The 17,314-nt window shown below is 49.0% G+C and overlaps 1 protein-coding gene across 2 annotated transcripts; it reads right to left on the bottom strand.

The window, feature by feature from the left end:
- Positions 1–14,541: 14,541 nt before the first annotated feature.
- On the bottom strand, positions 14,542–15,921 carry LOC123124780 (phosphatidylglycerol--prolipoprotein diacylglyceryl transferase). 2 transcript variants are annotated; one of them, XM_044545337.1, is made up of 3 exons: positions 15,586–15,921; positions 15,131–15,310; positions 14,542–15,016 (listed from the first exon to the last, which is right to left on the bottom strand). In XM_044545337.1, exons 1-3 carry the CDS (start codon positions 15,748–15,750, stop codon positions 14,711–14,713), a joined length of 651 nt encoding a protein of 216 aa, XP_044401272.1. In that variant the 5' UTR covers positions 15,751–15,921; the 3' UTR covers positions 14,542–14,710. The 2 variants fall into 2 exon arrangements, with proteins under 2 accessions (XP_044401272.1, XP_044401271.1); XM_044545336.1 differs by having other exon boundaries at positions 15,089–15,310; positions 15,586–15,917.
- Positions 15,922–17,314: the final 1,393 nt, after the last annotated feature.

Raw genomic sequence — 17,314 nt, 5'->3', positions numbered from 1 at the left:
GAATGGACTCAATCATCCTATCAAGAAGATCGCCGACTTCCAACCATACTCGAACCTCATCAAGCTAGTGCATCAAGCTACCAAGGCGGAATGCCAAGTGCAAGATGATTTCAAGTACGCCAAGTTCTCATCAAAGTCCTATGGCCTCTCCAACTCTCAAGCTTCAACGACTCCAACAACTTCTACCTCAACCAAGCCATCTACAAGCAACGGCGACAAGTCAAGTTACAAGAAAACTTAGACAACCTCAAGTCGTCCTCCTACTACAAGCAACTTCAAGCCAAAAGCTTCATCATCATCTACCCCAACCGATGAGACCATCAAGACAAGTTTCTTCAAATGCTTCACATGCGGCGGCCGAGGCCACAAGTCCTTTGAGTGCACAAACAAGCGCACCATGATCCTCAACGACGACGGAACATATGACTCCATGAGTGAAGGACAAATGGAAGCCCTTGAGCAAGTGGCCATGCACCGGCAAGTGAACAACGAAGACGAAGATGATCAAGTCTTTTGTGACGAAGATTCGAGCCCCGCTCTTGTTATCTCCAAGGTCTTGACTCTTCAACATCAACAAGACAAAGACCAACGATGCCACATCTTCCGCACCAAGGCCGGCATCAATGGAAGGTCTGTCAAGGTCATCATTGATGGAGGGAGTTGCCATAACTTACCAAGTGAAGAACTATGCTCCAAGCTCCAATTGGTCAAGAGGAAGCACCCGCACCCCTACAAGGTTCAATGGCTAAGCGACACCGGCACGATCCAAGTCGAGCATAGAGTACAAGTTTCTTTCAAGATCAGAGCCTACGAAGTCACTTTGGAGTGTGATGTCCTCCCGATGACCGTTTGCCACCTCCTTCTTGGACGACCATGGCAATACGACCGAGGTGTCATCCACAACGGGCGTACAAACCACTATAGCTTCAAGATGAAAGGAAAGGAGTACGTGCTACGACCCATGTCTCCAAGCCAAGTGATCGCCGACAAGCAAGCCACCCATCATGGAGAGAATAGTGAGAGAGTGAATCACCAAAAAGAGAGTGAGCGCCACACGCCCAAATTGAGTGCCTCCACGATGAGCGACAAGAAGAACTTAGTCCTCTTTGCCACCAAACATGAGATGAGAGAAGTGTGTGAGAACCCATCAAGTGTCATGCACTATGTTCTTTTGTGCAAGGATGAGGCACCAAAAGCTAACATCTCTCACAATCTACCTTTAGTGTTGTAACGCCCCGAGACCGACGCTTCAGAAGACTTCCTTATTTTCGTGATCACTGCGTGTTTCTTTCGGTGCTTGCTCTTTTATTTTTGCATTGCATCATGTCATCATGCCATCATGTCATTAATCTTTGCATCAAAACTCAACTAAATAAATTGCATGGATCTTCGATCCATTTAAATCGAGGGAATTCACATGGTGATTTCTCTTTATAACATATCCTCCTAATATTTATGGAGCTATTATAAATATTCCATTAGTTTGGAATCAACCGGAACACACTTGCAAATTAATTCCCATGCCCATTTCCACTTCAAGTTTCACCTCCAAGCTTTGCCAACAATTCTTTTCCCTCTTATCGAGGCCCTTCCTAAATGTTCAACATTTTGGACACTTTGTAATCCTACTCCTTCTTCTCATCCTCTTTTCTGTTTCATCTTGCCCTTTCCATCTAAAACATCATCTAGTGCAACACCCCATCACAAGCGTCTTCCTTTCAATTCTCACCCATTTATTGCAAGTGGTATTTTTCTGTCCCAGTAAAATGTTCACTTACTTTCTGTAAATCTTAAACCATGCCAACTACCTCTTTGTCAAATTTCATCTCTTTTAAAGTTGTTTTGGTTGGGCTAAGAATTTACTCAAGTTTGAATCAAATTCAAACTTGTTTAAATTTTTTGTCTCTAAAAGTTGCCAAACCAATTTTATTAAATCGTGCATGTTCCCAGGAGCATGAGGATATTCTTACATCTTCCAAATTCTTTCCCTAGTTCCCCTTCTTTTCCTTTTCTGAAATCTGTTTATTATAAAAACAGAGAGAAGGGAACTACCTTTTCCTTATCTGGGCGCTGCACTTGGGCCTTCCCCTCACCTTACAGCCAGCCGCAGCAACCCATCCACCCAGGCCTAGGCCCAGTCGGCGCCCCACCTAACCCTAGCCCGACCGCTCTCTCCCGATCCCCATCTCTCCCTCTCGTCCCTCCCTGCGCCGTCACTCACACACACGCACGCATCGAGCGAGGGAGAGGAGCTCCCTTCTGCTCGCGCCCTCCATGGTGCTGCCTTGCTGCTCCCTCCAGCGCCCAAGTCTCCTCCTCTGCTTCGCCCCCTCCTCTGCTCCCTCAGCCATGGTCGCGCCCCAAGCTTCTGCTGCAGCCGCCGCAAGAGACGCAGCGCCATCCCCACCTCCAGCCGCGCCCGTCCTGGAGCTCGCCCGCCGTCCAGCCGCGTCGCCATGCCTGGCTTGCTCCGGCCATGGCCACGTCGCCCCGCGCCTCCGCCTCCGCGCCACTCGCCGGAGCCCCCGCAAGCCGTCCCCGTCGCCGAGTCCCTCGCCGCCCTTCTGCACCTCGTCTCCGACCCTGCCCATCGGAGCCACGCCTCTCGGTGCCCGCAGCTGCGTCGCCGGTCTTCCTCCTCGATGTCGCCGCCTCAAGCCTCCCCATGCCTCGCGAGACCGCCGTGCCAAGTTTCCGCCACTGCCGCTGCAAGTCCCGCTCGGAACCAGCCTCCTGCATCGCGCCCCTGTTGCTGTTGACGCCAAGTCCAACAGTCATCGAGCGTGGATTCGCCATGTACAACTACTGACACCCGTGGATTTCACCAAGTACCTCTACCGACGACCGAGACCCTGGTTTCGACAAGTTCCTCACGGCGACCCTGAACATCTACGGGATATGTACGACTTCGAACCGTGTACCACGACGAACATGTACGGCTACACGACGACCCGCCAAGACCCTGAACAACTACCGCCGACATGTAGCATTACTTCCACTACCGTCGCGAGAACGACTAATACCCCTACGACACGTGAACAACTACTTCCACTTCGAACGCGTTCCGCCCCGAATGCACGCTTTGAAGGTATAACCCCGAGACGACGTCCGTGGACCGAATGCATGTGTGTTGTATGAGATGCTCGTGGTTGCACCGTTTCCGAGTTGTCATTCCATGTTCCTCCTCGATTGCCATGCCGCCGCTCCGTGGGAACCCGGAATCCGGGAGCACCCCACCATCCTTGCATGACACGCTCACGCCCACTTCTTTTGCACCGGTATCTCCATGAGCTACCGGAACCTATATGTTGTCGTGGCATCATTTTCGGATTCGTTGCCGTGGCACCCCTTTCTTCCACCACGGTAACAAACGCCTCGTATCATTTTATACCAACACTTTCACAAAATTGCATATACCTTGCATATGTCATCCGCATCATGATAACAACATTTAAATGTTTAAAATTGTGTTTGTTTTAAATTGCTAAATGACATATGGGGATTTTTCCGGTATTGTCGTTTGTTATTTCCGGCCTCATTTAAACTTGCCTAGATAGGTTGTTTAATTATGCTTCACCCCTTGCCATGGTTAACAACATTTAATATTGTTGGTTACTTAAACAAGAGCGAACTAAATAACTCGAAGGTGGCGTTTCGTCAATATGCAACTCGTTGCATATTGAGCTCCACTTAACTTGTAGTTTCGTATGTGCACTTTGCCATGCCATGCCTCATTAAACCGGACATGCATCATACTTGATTGTGCATCATGCCATGTTTATGTGGTGGTTGTTTACTATGTTGTTTGTTTCTTTCCGGGTTGCTCCTCTCGTTAGCTTCGGTTTCGTTCCGGGGTTGTGAGGATTCGTTCGACAACATCCGTTTGTCTTCTTCATGGACTCGTTCTTCTTCCTTGCGGGATCTCAGGCAAGATGACCACCCCTCGAAATCACTTCTATCTTTGCTTTGCTAGTTGCTTGTTCTATTGCCATGCTGCGCTACCTACCAATTGCTATATCATGCCTCCCATACTGCCATGTCAGCCCCTAACCTTTTCACCCTTCCTAGCAAACCGTTGTTTGGCTATGTTACCGCTTTGCTCAGCCCCTTCTTATAGCGTTGCTAGTTGCAGGTGAAGATGAAGATTGCTCCATGTTGGATTATGTTTATGTTGGGATATCACAATATCTCTTATTTAATTAATGCATCTATATACTTGGTAAAGGGTGGAAGGCTCGGCCTTATGCCTGGTGTTTTGTTCCACTCTTGCCGCCCTAGTTTCCGTCATATCGGTGTTATGTTCCTTGATTTTGCGTTCCTTACGCGGTTGGGTGATTTATGGGACCCCCTTGACAGTTCGCTTTGAATAAAACTCCTCCAGCAAGGCCCAACCTTGGTTTTACCATTTGCCTACCTAAGCCTTTTTCCCTTGGGTTCTGCAGACTCAAGGGTCATCTTTATTTTAAATCCCCGGGCCAGTGTTCCTCTGAGTGCTGGTCCAAACTAGAGCCACTTGCAGCGCCACCTCGGGGAAACTCGAGGTCTGGTTTTACTCGTAGCTTGACTTATCCGGTGTGCCCTGAGAACGAGATATGTGCAGCTCCTATCGGGATTTGTCGGCACATCGGGCGGCTTTGCTGGTCTTGTTTTACCATTGTCGAAATGTCTTGTAACCGGGATTCCGAGACTGATCGGGTCTTCCTGGGAGAAGGAATATCCTTCGTTGACCGTGAGAGCTTATAATGGGCTAAGTTGGGACACCCCTGCAGGGTATAAACTTTCGAGAGCCGTGCCCGCGGTTATGTGGCAGATGGGAATTTGTTAATATCCGGTTGTAGAGAACTTGACACTTGACCTTAATTAAAATACATCAACCGCGTGTGTAGCCGTGATGGTCTCTTCTCGGCGGAGTCCGGGAAGTGAACACGGTTTCTGGGTTATGTTTGACGTAAGTAGGAGTTCAGGATCACTTCTTGATCATTGCTAGTTCACGACCGTTCCGTTGCTTCTCTTCTCGCTCTTATTTGCGTATGTTAGCCACCATATATGCTAGTGCTTGCTGCAGCTCCACCTCATTACCCCATCCTTTCCTATAAGCTTAAATAGTCTTGATCTCGCGGGTGTGAGATTGCTGAGTCCTCGTGACTCACAGATACTTCCAAAACAGTTGCAGGTGCCGATGAGACCAGTGCAGATGACGCAACTGAGCTCAAGTGGGAGCTCGATGAAGATCTTGTTCATTACTATGTTTCTTTTCATGTTGATCAGTAGTGGTGCCCAGTTGGGACGATCAAGGATCTAGCAGTTGGGTTGTCTTCTTTTCTTTTGGTTCCGTAGTCGGACCTATGTGTGTATCTTGAATGATGTATGAATTTATTTATGTATTGTGTGAAGTGGCAATTGTAAGCCAACTCTTTATCCCATTCTTGTTCATTACATGGGATTGTGTGAAGATGACCCTTCTTGCGACAAAACCACAATGCGGTTATGCCTCTAAGTCGTGCCTCGACACGTGGGAGATATAGCCGCATCGTGGGCGTTACAAGTGTTGTCTTCTCTATTGCAGGAATTCCAAGATGTTTTCCCCGACGAGCTACCTCCGGGTCTACCTCCACTACGCGGCATCGAGCACCGCATCGACCTCATCCTCGGAGCACCTCTTCCAAAGAAGGCCCTATGCCGCGTCAACCCTGAAGAAACCAAATAAATACAAAGGCAAGTAAAGCATCTCATAGATCATGGACATGTGCGTGAAAGTTTGAGTCCTTGTGCCGTACTGGTCATTCTTGTGCCAAAAAGAGACGGTAGCTTTCGCATGTGTTCCGATTGTAGACCTATCAATGCTATCACCGTTCGCTATAGGTACCCCATTCCACGCCTTGATGATATGCTAGATGAACTTAGCGGTGCCACTATTTTTTCAAAATTGATCTTAAAAGTGGTTACTATCAAATACGCATACAAGAGGGTGATGAATGGAAAACCGCTTTCAAAACAAAGTTTGGTTTGTATGAGTGGTTAGTCATGCCTATGGTTTATCCGAAGCACCCGGTACTTTCATGCGTCTTATGCATTATGTGTTTTGCCCTTACATTGGTGAGTTTGTTGTGGTCTACTTCGACGATATCCTTGTTTTTAGCAAATCTCTCAAAGAGCATGTCACCCACCTTTGCACCGTGCTACAAACTCTTCGAAAAGAGCGTCTTTATGCTAATATGGAAAAATGCCTTTTCGGTGTTGATAAGCTTGTTTTCTTGGGTTTTGTAGTATCCTCTAAGGGTGTTCATGTGGATGAATCTAAGATCAATGCTATTAAAACTTGGCCCCAACCAACCAATTTGCAACAAGTGCGTAGTTTTCTTGGTTTAGTCGGTTTCTACCGTAGATTTGTGAAGGATTTTAGCACCATTGCATCTCCGTTACATGCTTTGAGCAAGAAGAATGCACCCTTTGCTTGGGGATCATCCCAAGATAGCGCATTCAATGAGCTTAATTATTTGCTTACTCATGCTCCCGTGCTTGCATTACCCAACTTTGACAAACCCGTTGAAATTCATTGCGATGCTAGTGGTAATGGCATAGGAGGTGTGTTAACGTAAGAGAAGCACCCCATAGCATACTTTAGCGAAAAACTTTCCGGAGCGCAACTCAATTACCCCATCTATGACAAAGAGCTATATGCTTTAGTACGAGTTTTGCGTGAATGGGAACATTATCTCCGCCCTCATGAATTTATCATCTATACCCATCATGAAACACTTAAATACCTTAAGGGTCAAACTAAGTTGAACAAGCGTCATGCTAAGTGGAGTGAATTTATAGTCTTTTCCTTATGTCATAAAGTATATTAAAGGTAAGGAAAATGTTGTGGCGGATGCCCTTTCCCGTATATGCATGCTTGTTACTCAACTTGAATTGAATGTCATTGGCTTTGAGCACATAAAAAACTTATATGCGCATGACCCTACTTTTGCTATTCCTTATGCAAAGTGCTTGACGCATCCATCGTGGGAACGCTATTACATCAAAGATGGTTATCTTATGAGAGCTAACAAACTTTGCATTCCCGAGTCTTCCCTTCGTTTGTTGCTTTTGTAATAATCTCATGGAGGAGGACTAATGGGACATTTTGGACGCGACAAGACACTTGCTATGCTCTCCAAGAACTATTTTTGGCCCAAGATGTTCCGCGACGTCAACCGCTTCACCAACCAATGCTCTACATGTCGCAAAGCTAAGTCTAAAGCTCAATCTCATGGCCTATATATGCCTCTTCCAATTCCGTATCAACCATGGGAAGATATTAGCATGGATTTTGTGCTTGGTTTGCCTAGAACTAGAAATGGCAAGGATTCCGTTTTTGTTGTTGTGGACCGATTCTCCAAAATGGCTCATTTCATTCCTTGCAACAAGATAGACGATGCTTCACATGTTGCCAATCTCTTTTGTAGGGAAATCTTGCGACTTCATGGAGTGCCAAAGACGATTGTCTCGGACCGCGACGTCAAGTTCTTGAGTTACTTTTGGAAGACTTTATGCGCCAAGCTCGGAATCAAGCTACTATTCTCCACGACATACCATCCACAAACCGACGGCCAAACGGAGGTGACGAACCGTACACTCTCCACTCTACTACGCGTGTTGATAAAGAAGAACATCAAGGAGTGGGAGGAGTGCCTACCTATCGCCGAGTATGCCTACAACCGTGCAAGACATTCGTCTACCGGCAAACCCCCTTTCGAGGTCGTCTATGGGTTCAACCCGTTGTCCCCATTGGATATTCTTCCTCTACCACTACAAGAGCGCATCAACATGGACGCGAGTGCCCGAGTGAACTACCTCAAGAAGATGCATGAAGATACAAGGCACAACATTGAGTGCCAAGTACAACGACTCGCGACTAAGCTCAACGTCAACAAGCAACCCATGATATTCAACATTGGAGATCTTGTGTGGCTACACCTTTGCAAGGACCGCTTCCCCAACGAACGCAAGTCCAAACTTCTACCACGAGACGATGGACCCTTCAAGGTGTTAGCACGCTACAACAACAACGCTTACAAGATCGACCTCCCGCGCGACAAGTACAACGTGAGCGACGTCTTCAACGTCAAGGATCTTTTGCCCTACCATGCTGATGAAGATTTCGATCCGAGGTCGGATCTTTCCCAAGGGAGGGGAGATGATGCGGAGAATCCCAAGGTCATCCTCATGGACCTACCTACGTCTCCCACGACACCACTTGGACCTATGACAAGAGCCCGAGCAAAGGCTATCGAAGATAAGGTGAACTCGCTCCTTTCCGAACTACCACTTTCAACACGTGAGACATGGCTACTACCTCAAACGGAAACACTATGTGTGCTTAGGTACTTGGAGGAAAGCCATGGAACATCTACATTCAATGGACAAGACGGCGAGGACACCAAGTGCGAAGGACAAGAAGATGGGCTGCCACGAAAGCTACAGCCACCGGACGACCGGCCCCTGAAGGTCACGCCAGCCCCAGGAACTCAGGCCAACGATAGCTACAGCGGCCGGATGTCCGACCAGGACCGAACGTCCGACAACTCCCAGGCTCGGGACGACCGAATCCCTCCGGACGACCGACGCCACACCAACAGAACGAAATCTACGGAAATCTGAGGAAGACCGGACGACCGGCGACCGGATGACCGGACACCTATGGACGTCCGATGCCACGGCAACAGAACCTAATCAACGGATGTCCGAAGATCTACGGACGTCCGGACCGTCCCGAGCTTCCGGACGTCCGATGCCCACCGGACGTCCGACCCCTAGCTGTGTCCAGTTTCGGGCCGAGGCCCATGTACCCCTTCACTTCGCCCCCCATTTGCACTAAGACTATAAATAGACCTCCTCCTCCTAGTTAGGGTTAGCATTGGTTTAGCTCATATGTGAGGTAGAGATTTGCTCATCCATACGGATCTACTCCTTGAGAGAGACTGCGGCCCCTCTACGGAGAAGATCCTCGTTGGATTCAAGACCCCCTCTTGGGTGGCCCCATCAAGACCTCCTCTCGGAGAAGAACCGATTACCCTATGTATCGTCTCTTTTTGGATTTGGACCGTGTGATCTCTATGTGTTCTTGGATCTAGCATATGTATGACTATATCTTGTTGGTTTGATAGATCCTCTTGTGTTTTCCTTCATTTTCCCCTTGTGTTCTTCGTGTTCTTAGTTGGGATCCGCTCCTTTCGTGAAAGATCGGCCGTTTAGGGTTCCACCCTACATCAGGAATCTTCCCTTGAATTTTCCTGCGCTAAACTTCTTGATAAAGAGAGCAATGTGTTCATATGAAGGACTCTCATCGGAGTCAATCTCATCACCATCTTCATCCTCATCATCTTCCTCTTCTTCACTTTGCTCTTCTTCATATACATGCTTGGCCTTCAATGCAAGATTGATTTTTGATGTTGAGGTACCATGCATGGCAAGATGTTTTGTAGCATTTGCCTTTGACTCCTAAAATAGTTGGAAGGTGGATATGATGTCATCCGGAGTCATTTCCTTGAATCCATGGTGTTGTATTATGTCCCACACCATTTGATGATGATATGGAGCAAGATCATGAAGCAACTTGTCCATGAGAAATCGCTTAGTCAAGTTGAATCCATCTTGTGTCTTGTCACAATCACAAGACTCGATATCGGCGATGAGAGTCATGAGCCGCTCAAGGAGCTGCTTGGGGGATTCACCTTTCTCCATACAAAAGTTTTGCAATTGACCCTTGGCAATTTCATATTGAGTAAGCTGGAGAGTGGAGGTATCGTTCTTGGTCCTCACAGTGCCATCCCATAATTCCTTGGCACTTGTGATGTGTATGTAAGGTCTCCTCTGCTTGTCATTCATTCCTTTTCTTATGCACATGATTGCGGTGCCGTTGAGATGCTTGTCATAAGTTTATCTTGGAGTGAGATTCTTTGGGTCAACAGGGTTGTAGCCATGCTCCAGAATGTCCAACATTTCATCATTGGCGTACCTAAGATGGTCCTGCATACCAACTCTCCAGAAAGCAAAATCAGAATTGTTATCAAGCAAAGGAGGTTTTCCTCCAGGATTATACTTAGGTTTCTCAACTTGAGGTCTAGCATACAGCCATGGAACACTAGTTTGATCATTGCTAGGAGGTAGTTGGCCAAGTGAGGGAGTAGGCACAGTTGGCCTCGAGGCCGCACCACCCGAAAGTGGCGCGAGCATCGTGGTTAATGTGGCTAGCCTCATTTGGACCAAGGCCTCAAGAGAAGCATCATGCTCCTCCTTTTGCTTAGCAAGAGCCCGTTCCAGATCCTCAGAAGTGAAGGCCTTGACTTCCGAAGAAGCATTGCCCTTCTCCATCGGATCTGCAACAAGGGGAGTCCCATCGGGGTTCATCTCGCTCTAGGGCGGTTAAGCCACAAGAATAGAGCATGAGGCTCTGATACCAATTGAAATGATCGAGATGGACCTAGAGGGGGGTGAATAGGTACAATTACACATTTTAATCTTACTTAGCAATTTTAGGAAATATTGCGAAATATGAAGGAGAGCCTAACAATTGCAAAGATGATACAATGAGCTAAGTAGGGTGACTAAGAACGACAAGTAAGTAAATATGAAGCACAATATAAGACAAGTAAAAGCTAAGAGACAAGTAACCACAAGTAGGGAGCTAGGGTTAGGCATAACCGCAACTCCGAGAGACGAGGACACACGTATGCCGATGTTCACTTCCTTGGAGGGAAGCTACGTCACCGTTTAGAGAGGTGGATGTTACCACGAAGGCACACCAACGCCACGAAGGCTCACCCTATTCTCTCCTTGAGATATCACCACTAAGGCAATTCTCAACCACTAGTGGTAGACCTTGGGGTGGTCTCCTAACCCTCAAAAACTTTCCAAGGGTAATCACAAACGGTTGATTCCTTTTCGAAGAACTCCTACCGCCTAGGAGTCTCCAACCTCCAAGAGTAACAAGAACGATGGGAAAAGCTCAAGAACTTGCTCAAATCACGAATTCCTTTGGTGAGAAGAAGGGGAAGGAGTGGATCTATCACTTGATTGGAGAACTTCTCTCAAATGTTCCCAAATCCCTTAGGGATCTAGGATTTGGTGTAGGGGATCAAGAGAGAGAGAGTGAAATGTGTTCTTGGAAAGCTCAAAGTGAATGGTCAACCTTATCCCGTGGAGGGAGAAGGCTATATATAGTAGTAGTGTAAAAAATGACCGTTTAGCCACTTAACGTACTGCAGTTGTCGGACGTCCAGATAATACCGGACGTTCGGTGGCACAGATTGAACGAGACGTCCGAACAGGCCGCTGGTCGTCCGGTGAGGACCGGAAATCCGCTAAAAGTGTTCTGTTGAGGATGTACTGGATTTCCGGAGAGAAACAGACGTCCGGTGTCCGGTCGTCCGGAGAGGACCGGATTTCTGCTATTTTCTTTCTATGAAGATGCACCGGATATCCGGAGAGTGCCAGATGCCCAGTAGGCTATGAGGGGTCGGACGTCCGTAGAATTCCGGACGTCCGGTGATAACAGAGCACACTAGCTCAGGTTCACAACAGATTTTGAGCACAAAGTAGTGGAAGTACTAGAGATGAAACAGAGATGTTGTGAGAGGATACTTTGTGGGTTTTGAGCAAGTCTTTCACGAAATCCGATGATCCCCTCTTAATAGTGTGGGATCCCTATACTCAAGAACAAACCGAAAAAGAGCCAAAGCTATTGTCTTGTATCTCCGCTCTTGAGTGATATATATTTGTCGGTAGTCATGATCCACACTCGGCCCTTGAGACTTAATCCTGAGATATACTTGATAAACATGATTAGTCCCCTATATGCATGTTGTCATCAACATCAAAATAAGATTAATGGCATGATTGCACTCTCACCAAGTGACACCTAACAAATCTAGGAGACACCACTCTCTAAAAGGTAATGGATGGTGTTGTTGATGATAAACTTCTTGCTCTTGTGCTTCAAAAGATAGTCTTCTCAACACTCAGTCACTCTCTCACAGTTTGGCTTGGGGAGGGAGAAGGATTGGAGTGGAAAGAAACTTGGGGAGGCTAGAAATCAAGGTTCAAATGGTTGGATTGGAATGCCTTGATCTCAACACTTGAGTAGGTGGTTCTCTCTCAGAAAATGAATGGTCGAAGTGTACTTTAGTTCTGATGGCTCACTTAGAGAGAAGATGGGGGTAAAGGGGTATTTATAGCCTTCAGTCAAAATCCAACCGTTACACTCTTTTTACTCAACTCGGTGACACCGATCCAAAAACTCAGTGAGTTTGACCTGTTAAAACATATGAATGCTGGGCTTTTCGGTGAGACCGAACTGGAAATCTCGGACGGACCAAAATGCGATAACCTAGGCAGGACTTCGTTTCGATAATTCCGATCAGTTCAACTCGGTGATCCTGAAATGAACAAACTCTATTACAGAAACTTGGTCACTTCAACTCGGTGAATCTGATTGTCATCTCGGTGAGACTGGAATTCTAGGGTTTGGCTCTGGCAGTGTATAGGATCAACTTGGTGAGTCTGGAATGGATGTTTTCGGTGGGGCGGAGTTGGCTATTTAGGGTTTGGACATATATGATTTGGAGAAAGTTGTTGAGGGTTTTTAGTGCAATATCTTCAAGCACTTGAGCAATTGAGTCATGATCAAAACCTCATCCCCTTTACTAGTATTGGCTTTCCTATGGACTCAATGTGATCTTGGATCACTTAACCAAAAAAGTAGAGCCTTGAAGCTTTGCCAATCCATGTCCTTAGCATTTTGAGGGGGTCCACAATCTTATGTCCTTGCCATGTCAATGTTGAACTTTTCTGAAATATACTAGATGAAAGTGTTAGTCGAGCAATATGTATTTTGACATGAATTACCAAAACCACCAAGGGAGTAAAGGTGCTTTCAACCTCCCGGCTCCTATATCAGTCTAGACCGTGCTGTTCGGACCGCGAAAGCCATCCACCATGGTCCTGTATCGGTCCGCGACGTGGTCCGGATGCGTTTCCTCCCGCAAACCAGAGACTAGGGAGGTTTGCGGGAGCCCGAACCGCTGTCACGCCCGCTTCTGACCGCCCTAGCCCAACAAAAACCCGTCCTCCTCCCACGCGTGCTTCCCGCCCGTCGCCAGCTGCCCGCATTCATGTCGTTGTAGAGCGCGTCGCTCCACATTGAAGGCCGCTCAGGGCGGACGCGGCCTCTCACTCTCTTGGCCATTGAAGCGGCGCGCCGGCGGAGGGCGTCGTCCGCTGCACGCCCGACTAAACACGCCTCCTCGTCGCATTCAAATGCCTCCATTAAACCCGCGTGTAAGCCGAGAAACCTACTCCAACCACACATCTGTTCACGTGCGGGCCGACATTCAACACAACGCCGGGCAAGCTCCTCCCGTCCGCTCTCTATTTAAACGAGGCCAGACGCCAGGCAAGAATGGCACCACTCCACCGCTCCCCATGTCCTCCTTCCATCATTTCCTCCACTCTGTCGATGGCATCCGACGAGAAGGAAGAACAGTTCTCCGGCATAAAAGCCGGCTAGGTGGCCCGTCGAGCCCGGCGGATACGAGCGATGCAGCTCGCTGCTCCACTTCCCTCTCCTAGCCCGACGGAGCAAGTTGCCGCCCCAAGCCGGTGCGTGGTTCAGCAACTCGCCGCTCCAAGCCAGCTCGCGGAGGAGTGGCGAGTTGCTCCAGGCCGGCACGGCGGGGGGCATGGCGGCACGGGCACCGTCGCTGCCGTCGACGATGCCGCATTCTACCGCGCCTCCAGTGCCCGCAACCGCGCCATACGCCGTCGACGCGTGCGTAGCCGCGACATGCAGGCAGAGAAATAAGTCGGCTGCGCGGATACGATGAGGTGGCGGCCAACACGTCCGCGCCCACCACCGTCATCGAGAAGTAGAACACGGGTGGCCGTCGTCGCTTGGGTCCCATTAAGGCCACCACCGAGGCACCGCCGACGTACACATCCGGTGTCTTGCCCTCTCGCCGGCCACCATTTTCCCTTACCTAAGAACCAACCTTGGTTCGTGCAGCGTAGGGACCCTTCCCCTCCGGCTGAAGCATCAGGCGGCAGTTCCACTCCGGTGAGTGGTGGGGAAGCGAGCCGTCCTTTGCGCCGAAGCATATACCTCCGAGGCTCACCGCTGCCGGTCATGGGGCCGACATTGGAGACCCGCCGCGGCCGGCAGTAGACTAGTCGAGGGTATCATGTCGTCGGAATGGATATCTGTCGGCGCCGACTGTAGACTAGTCCGGTTTCGTTTTCAGTTGAAAATATGTCCAAAATGTAACCGTCTTAGTTCGGTTTTTATGAAATTCGTCATGTTTATATGAAATCCGGCCGAGTTTGCATGAATTTCATCCGGTTTGTTGAAAAAGAGTTTGAAATGGACGGTTGCGGTTGGATAGCGGCCTCTTGCATCCGTGTCCGTGGACGGATGCGGAAGGAAATTTGAGAATCGTCGTTGAGATGCCCTAAGATTGCATAAACCGTGAAATGACAATAAAATCTAGTGATGAGGTTGCATAAACAGAGAAATGGCAATAAAATCTAGCTATTACACCACCGGGCATGCAATGCATACACAGAAAAACAAAAAGGAAAAAAACTGAGCATTACAGCACGGAAATGAACAAAAAAAACCATTATCAATCTCAGGGGCATAAATATTTCCTCACAATAAATAAATAATAATTCAGGCAGACGCATCGGCGACGACCTTGCTCTGTTCAGCACTTTCAGCAGAAACAACAACAGTAACCTGAACTGAATCAGGATCCACACGCTTCTCTTCTTCCACCGCCTGCGCATGTGTCTGGGGATCCTCTGCGGCCTCAGGCTCCAGGATTTCGGCCGTGTGATTTGGCTCGGTCGTCGCAATGGAGGGCTCCACTGCTAGCTGCTCCTCTGTCGCTTCATTTTCACCAGCGGTAGCTGCTGCTGGTTCTTCAGCCTTCTTCTCTGGCTCAGCCTCAGGAGCCTCGACGTCAGCCTCGTCGTTCTGTCAAAAGGAGCAGATTCAGTAGAGCTTCTTGACTCATCAAGTGCAAATCGCATAAAGATAAATTGCAACCTGAACTGAATCAGGATCCACACGTTTCTCTTCTTCCACCACCTGCGCATCCTCTGCATCCTCAGGCTCCAGGATTTCGGCCGTGTGATTTGGCTCGGTCGCCGCAGTGGAGGGCTCAACTGCTAGCTGCTCCTCTGTCGCTCCATTTTCATCAGCGGTAGCTGCTGCAGGTTCTTCAGCCTTCTTCTCCGCCTCCGGAGCCTCGACGTCACTCTCGTCGTTCTGTCAAAAGGAGCAGAATCAGTAGAGCTTCTTGACTCGTGAAGTGCAAATCGCATAATATAAATTGCAGCATACACCATCCAGATAAAAGGGGATGTTAGAAACCCCCTGCTGCTATCCATGGGAACTTGTTGACACCCTACCAAACCAAGTTTTATCATCTGACTCATGGACTAATAAACATGAAGAGAACACGACCGCAACTGCTAAATCAAAACATGCTCTTCTGTCACTGTATTGAAGTAGCGAGTGAAGAGGAAATCAAAGCTGTGTACCTCTTTGAGCAGGTCGCTAAGAGACCTCCGGCGAATCCCGTCGGCGGCCGGTTCAGTTTCAGCCACAGCCACACCAGCGACCTTCTTCTCCGCGGCGTCCTCCAGAACCACCGGCGCCTCACCTTCTACCTTGAGATCAGCAGGCTTCGTCGCACACGCTCCCATCTCCACTGCAGCGCCGCCGCTAGAACAAGGGTTGACAGAGGCAAGAACCAGATAGCCAGGAACACCCCCCCACACACACGCAGCAGGAAGCGGTATTCGTTATATGCAGCGGCGGATGTGCTCCAGCTGACCAGCCGGTAGGTTTAGGTACTCCGCTACCTGCCATGGAGGCTGGCCAAGATAGTAGTACCTATAATCTATGCTGCAATGCAAGGAGACTCCGGTCAACGTCCTGCTGGGGCGCAGGACCCGGCAACTCCTGAATAACAAACTCGTCGCGTGGTGCTGTCATTGCGCATATCATATGCGGCTGCCCATCCCATCATCGGTGTTAGTACGTACTAGCTGCTTGCCATTGGACTTTGGGACGGCGGCGGCCGGTTGTGCTGCTGCCTGCTGGTGTGTTGGGCATCTCAGGGCAGGCTCCGGAATTTCCTAACCGCCGCAACTAGCGCCCACTAGGTGCGGTGCGGTGCCCTTTCCCGTTCATGCTCATCACACTACGTCCGTCCGTGCATAATGATTCAGTGGCCCTTCTGGCAGAATGGTAATCATCATACAGACACAGCTGGTTCTCGTTGTTAATCTGGCCCTCGGGAAATTAGGAAAGCCTCCTGTTTGTTTCCCTGGCCATGATTGCTCATCAGAATCATTGTTCTTGGAATTTGGAATCTCATATATGCGGAGCATCCAACCTCGGTTGATAAGATAAACTCAACCGGTAGCGGTGGTTGAGTATCAGGCACTACCGGAAACAACTAACCCTTTTATTTTATCTGGACAAGGACAGGCAAGACCATCTGCTACGGCCAAAATGGAGAGATGAAGATTGAAACCAGCACGCAGAAACACGGCTTGCTCGTTGACACATTCAGAGGCATTCTGACAGCAACGGTGAAAGGCAAATCAGCAGCAGCAGCACCTCCGTTGAATTACAGTGTCAGGAACATTTCCCGGGTTCCATGGACATACGGCAACATCCTTGTTCGCCGGGGAAAAGCAATAGCCGGGCCTGAAAGACAGCAGGAGTTCTGTTCTTGTCAGTGTGGCGCAATATGCACGGAGCTGCTATGTGACGCTCGCCGCGAGTAATACGGCTCACGTCGCTCACATTTTTTCTTTTGAGGCAACTCGAGTCGCTCACGTAGTCAGCTCGCATCGCTAACAGTACATGGGTTTCCCGGCCTGCGTCTTCCACCTAGCGTCGCGCCAGGGAGGACAGGGAGGCGAGCCTGCCCGAGGCGAGCCCGTCAGTCATGAGCTGCGGGCTGCAGGAGGGCTACCCATCCCTTTGTACGAAAAAGAATTTCCCCCGCTTTATATTATAAAGCAAAGAACCGAGCATCCAACATAGTAATACAAAGTACAATCAAGATATAGAGTCATGCTGGGGCACAGCAAAACAAGCCCCAAAGAAGCTAAAAGGAACCGCTAATCCGGCTCGGGAAGCGGTGGTGGTGGTGGAGGTGGAGGAGCAAAAGCCGCCGCCGAGGAACGAAGACCCGCCATGCTGTTGTCGATGACGTCTCGGTCGCGCCGCTTGCTAAGCAATCTCCATAGCTGT

Source organism: Triticum aestivum, chromosome 5D (genome assembly GCF_018294505.1).
Source record: "Triticum aestivum cultivar Chinese Spring chromosome 5D, IWGSC CS RefSeq v2.1, whole genome shotgun sequence".
NCBI classification, from domain to species: domain Eukaryota; kingdom Viridiplantae; phylum Streptophyta; class Magnoliopsida; order Poales; family Poaceae; genus Triticum; species Triticum aestivum.
This window is presented reverse-complemented; position numbering and strand designations above follow the sequence as displayed.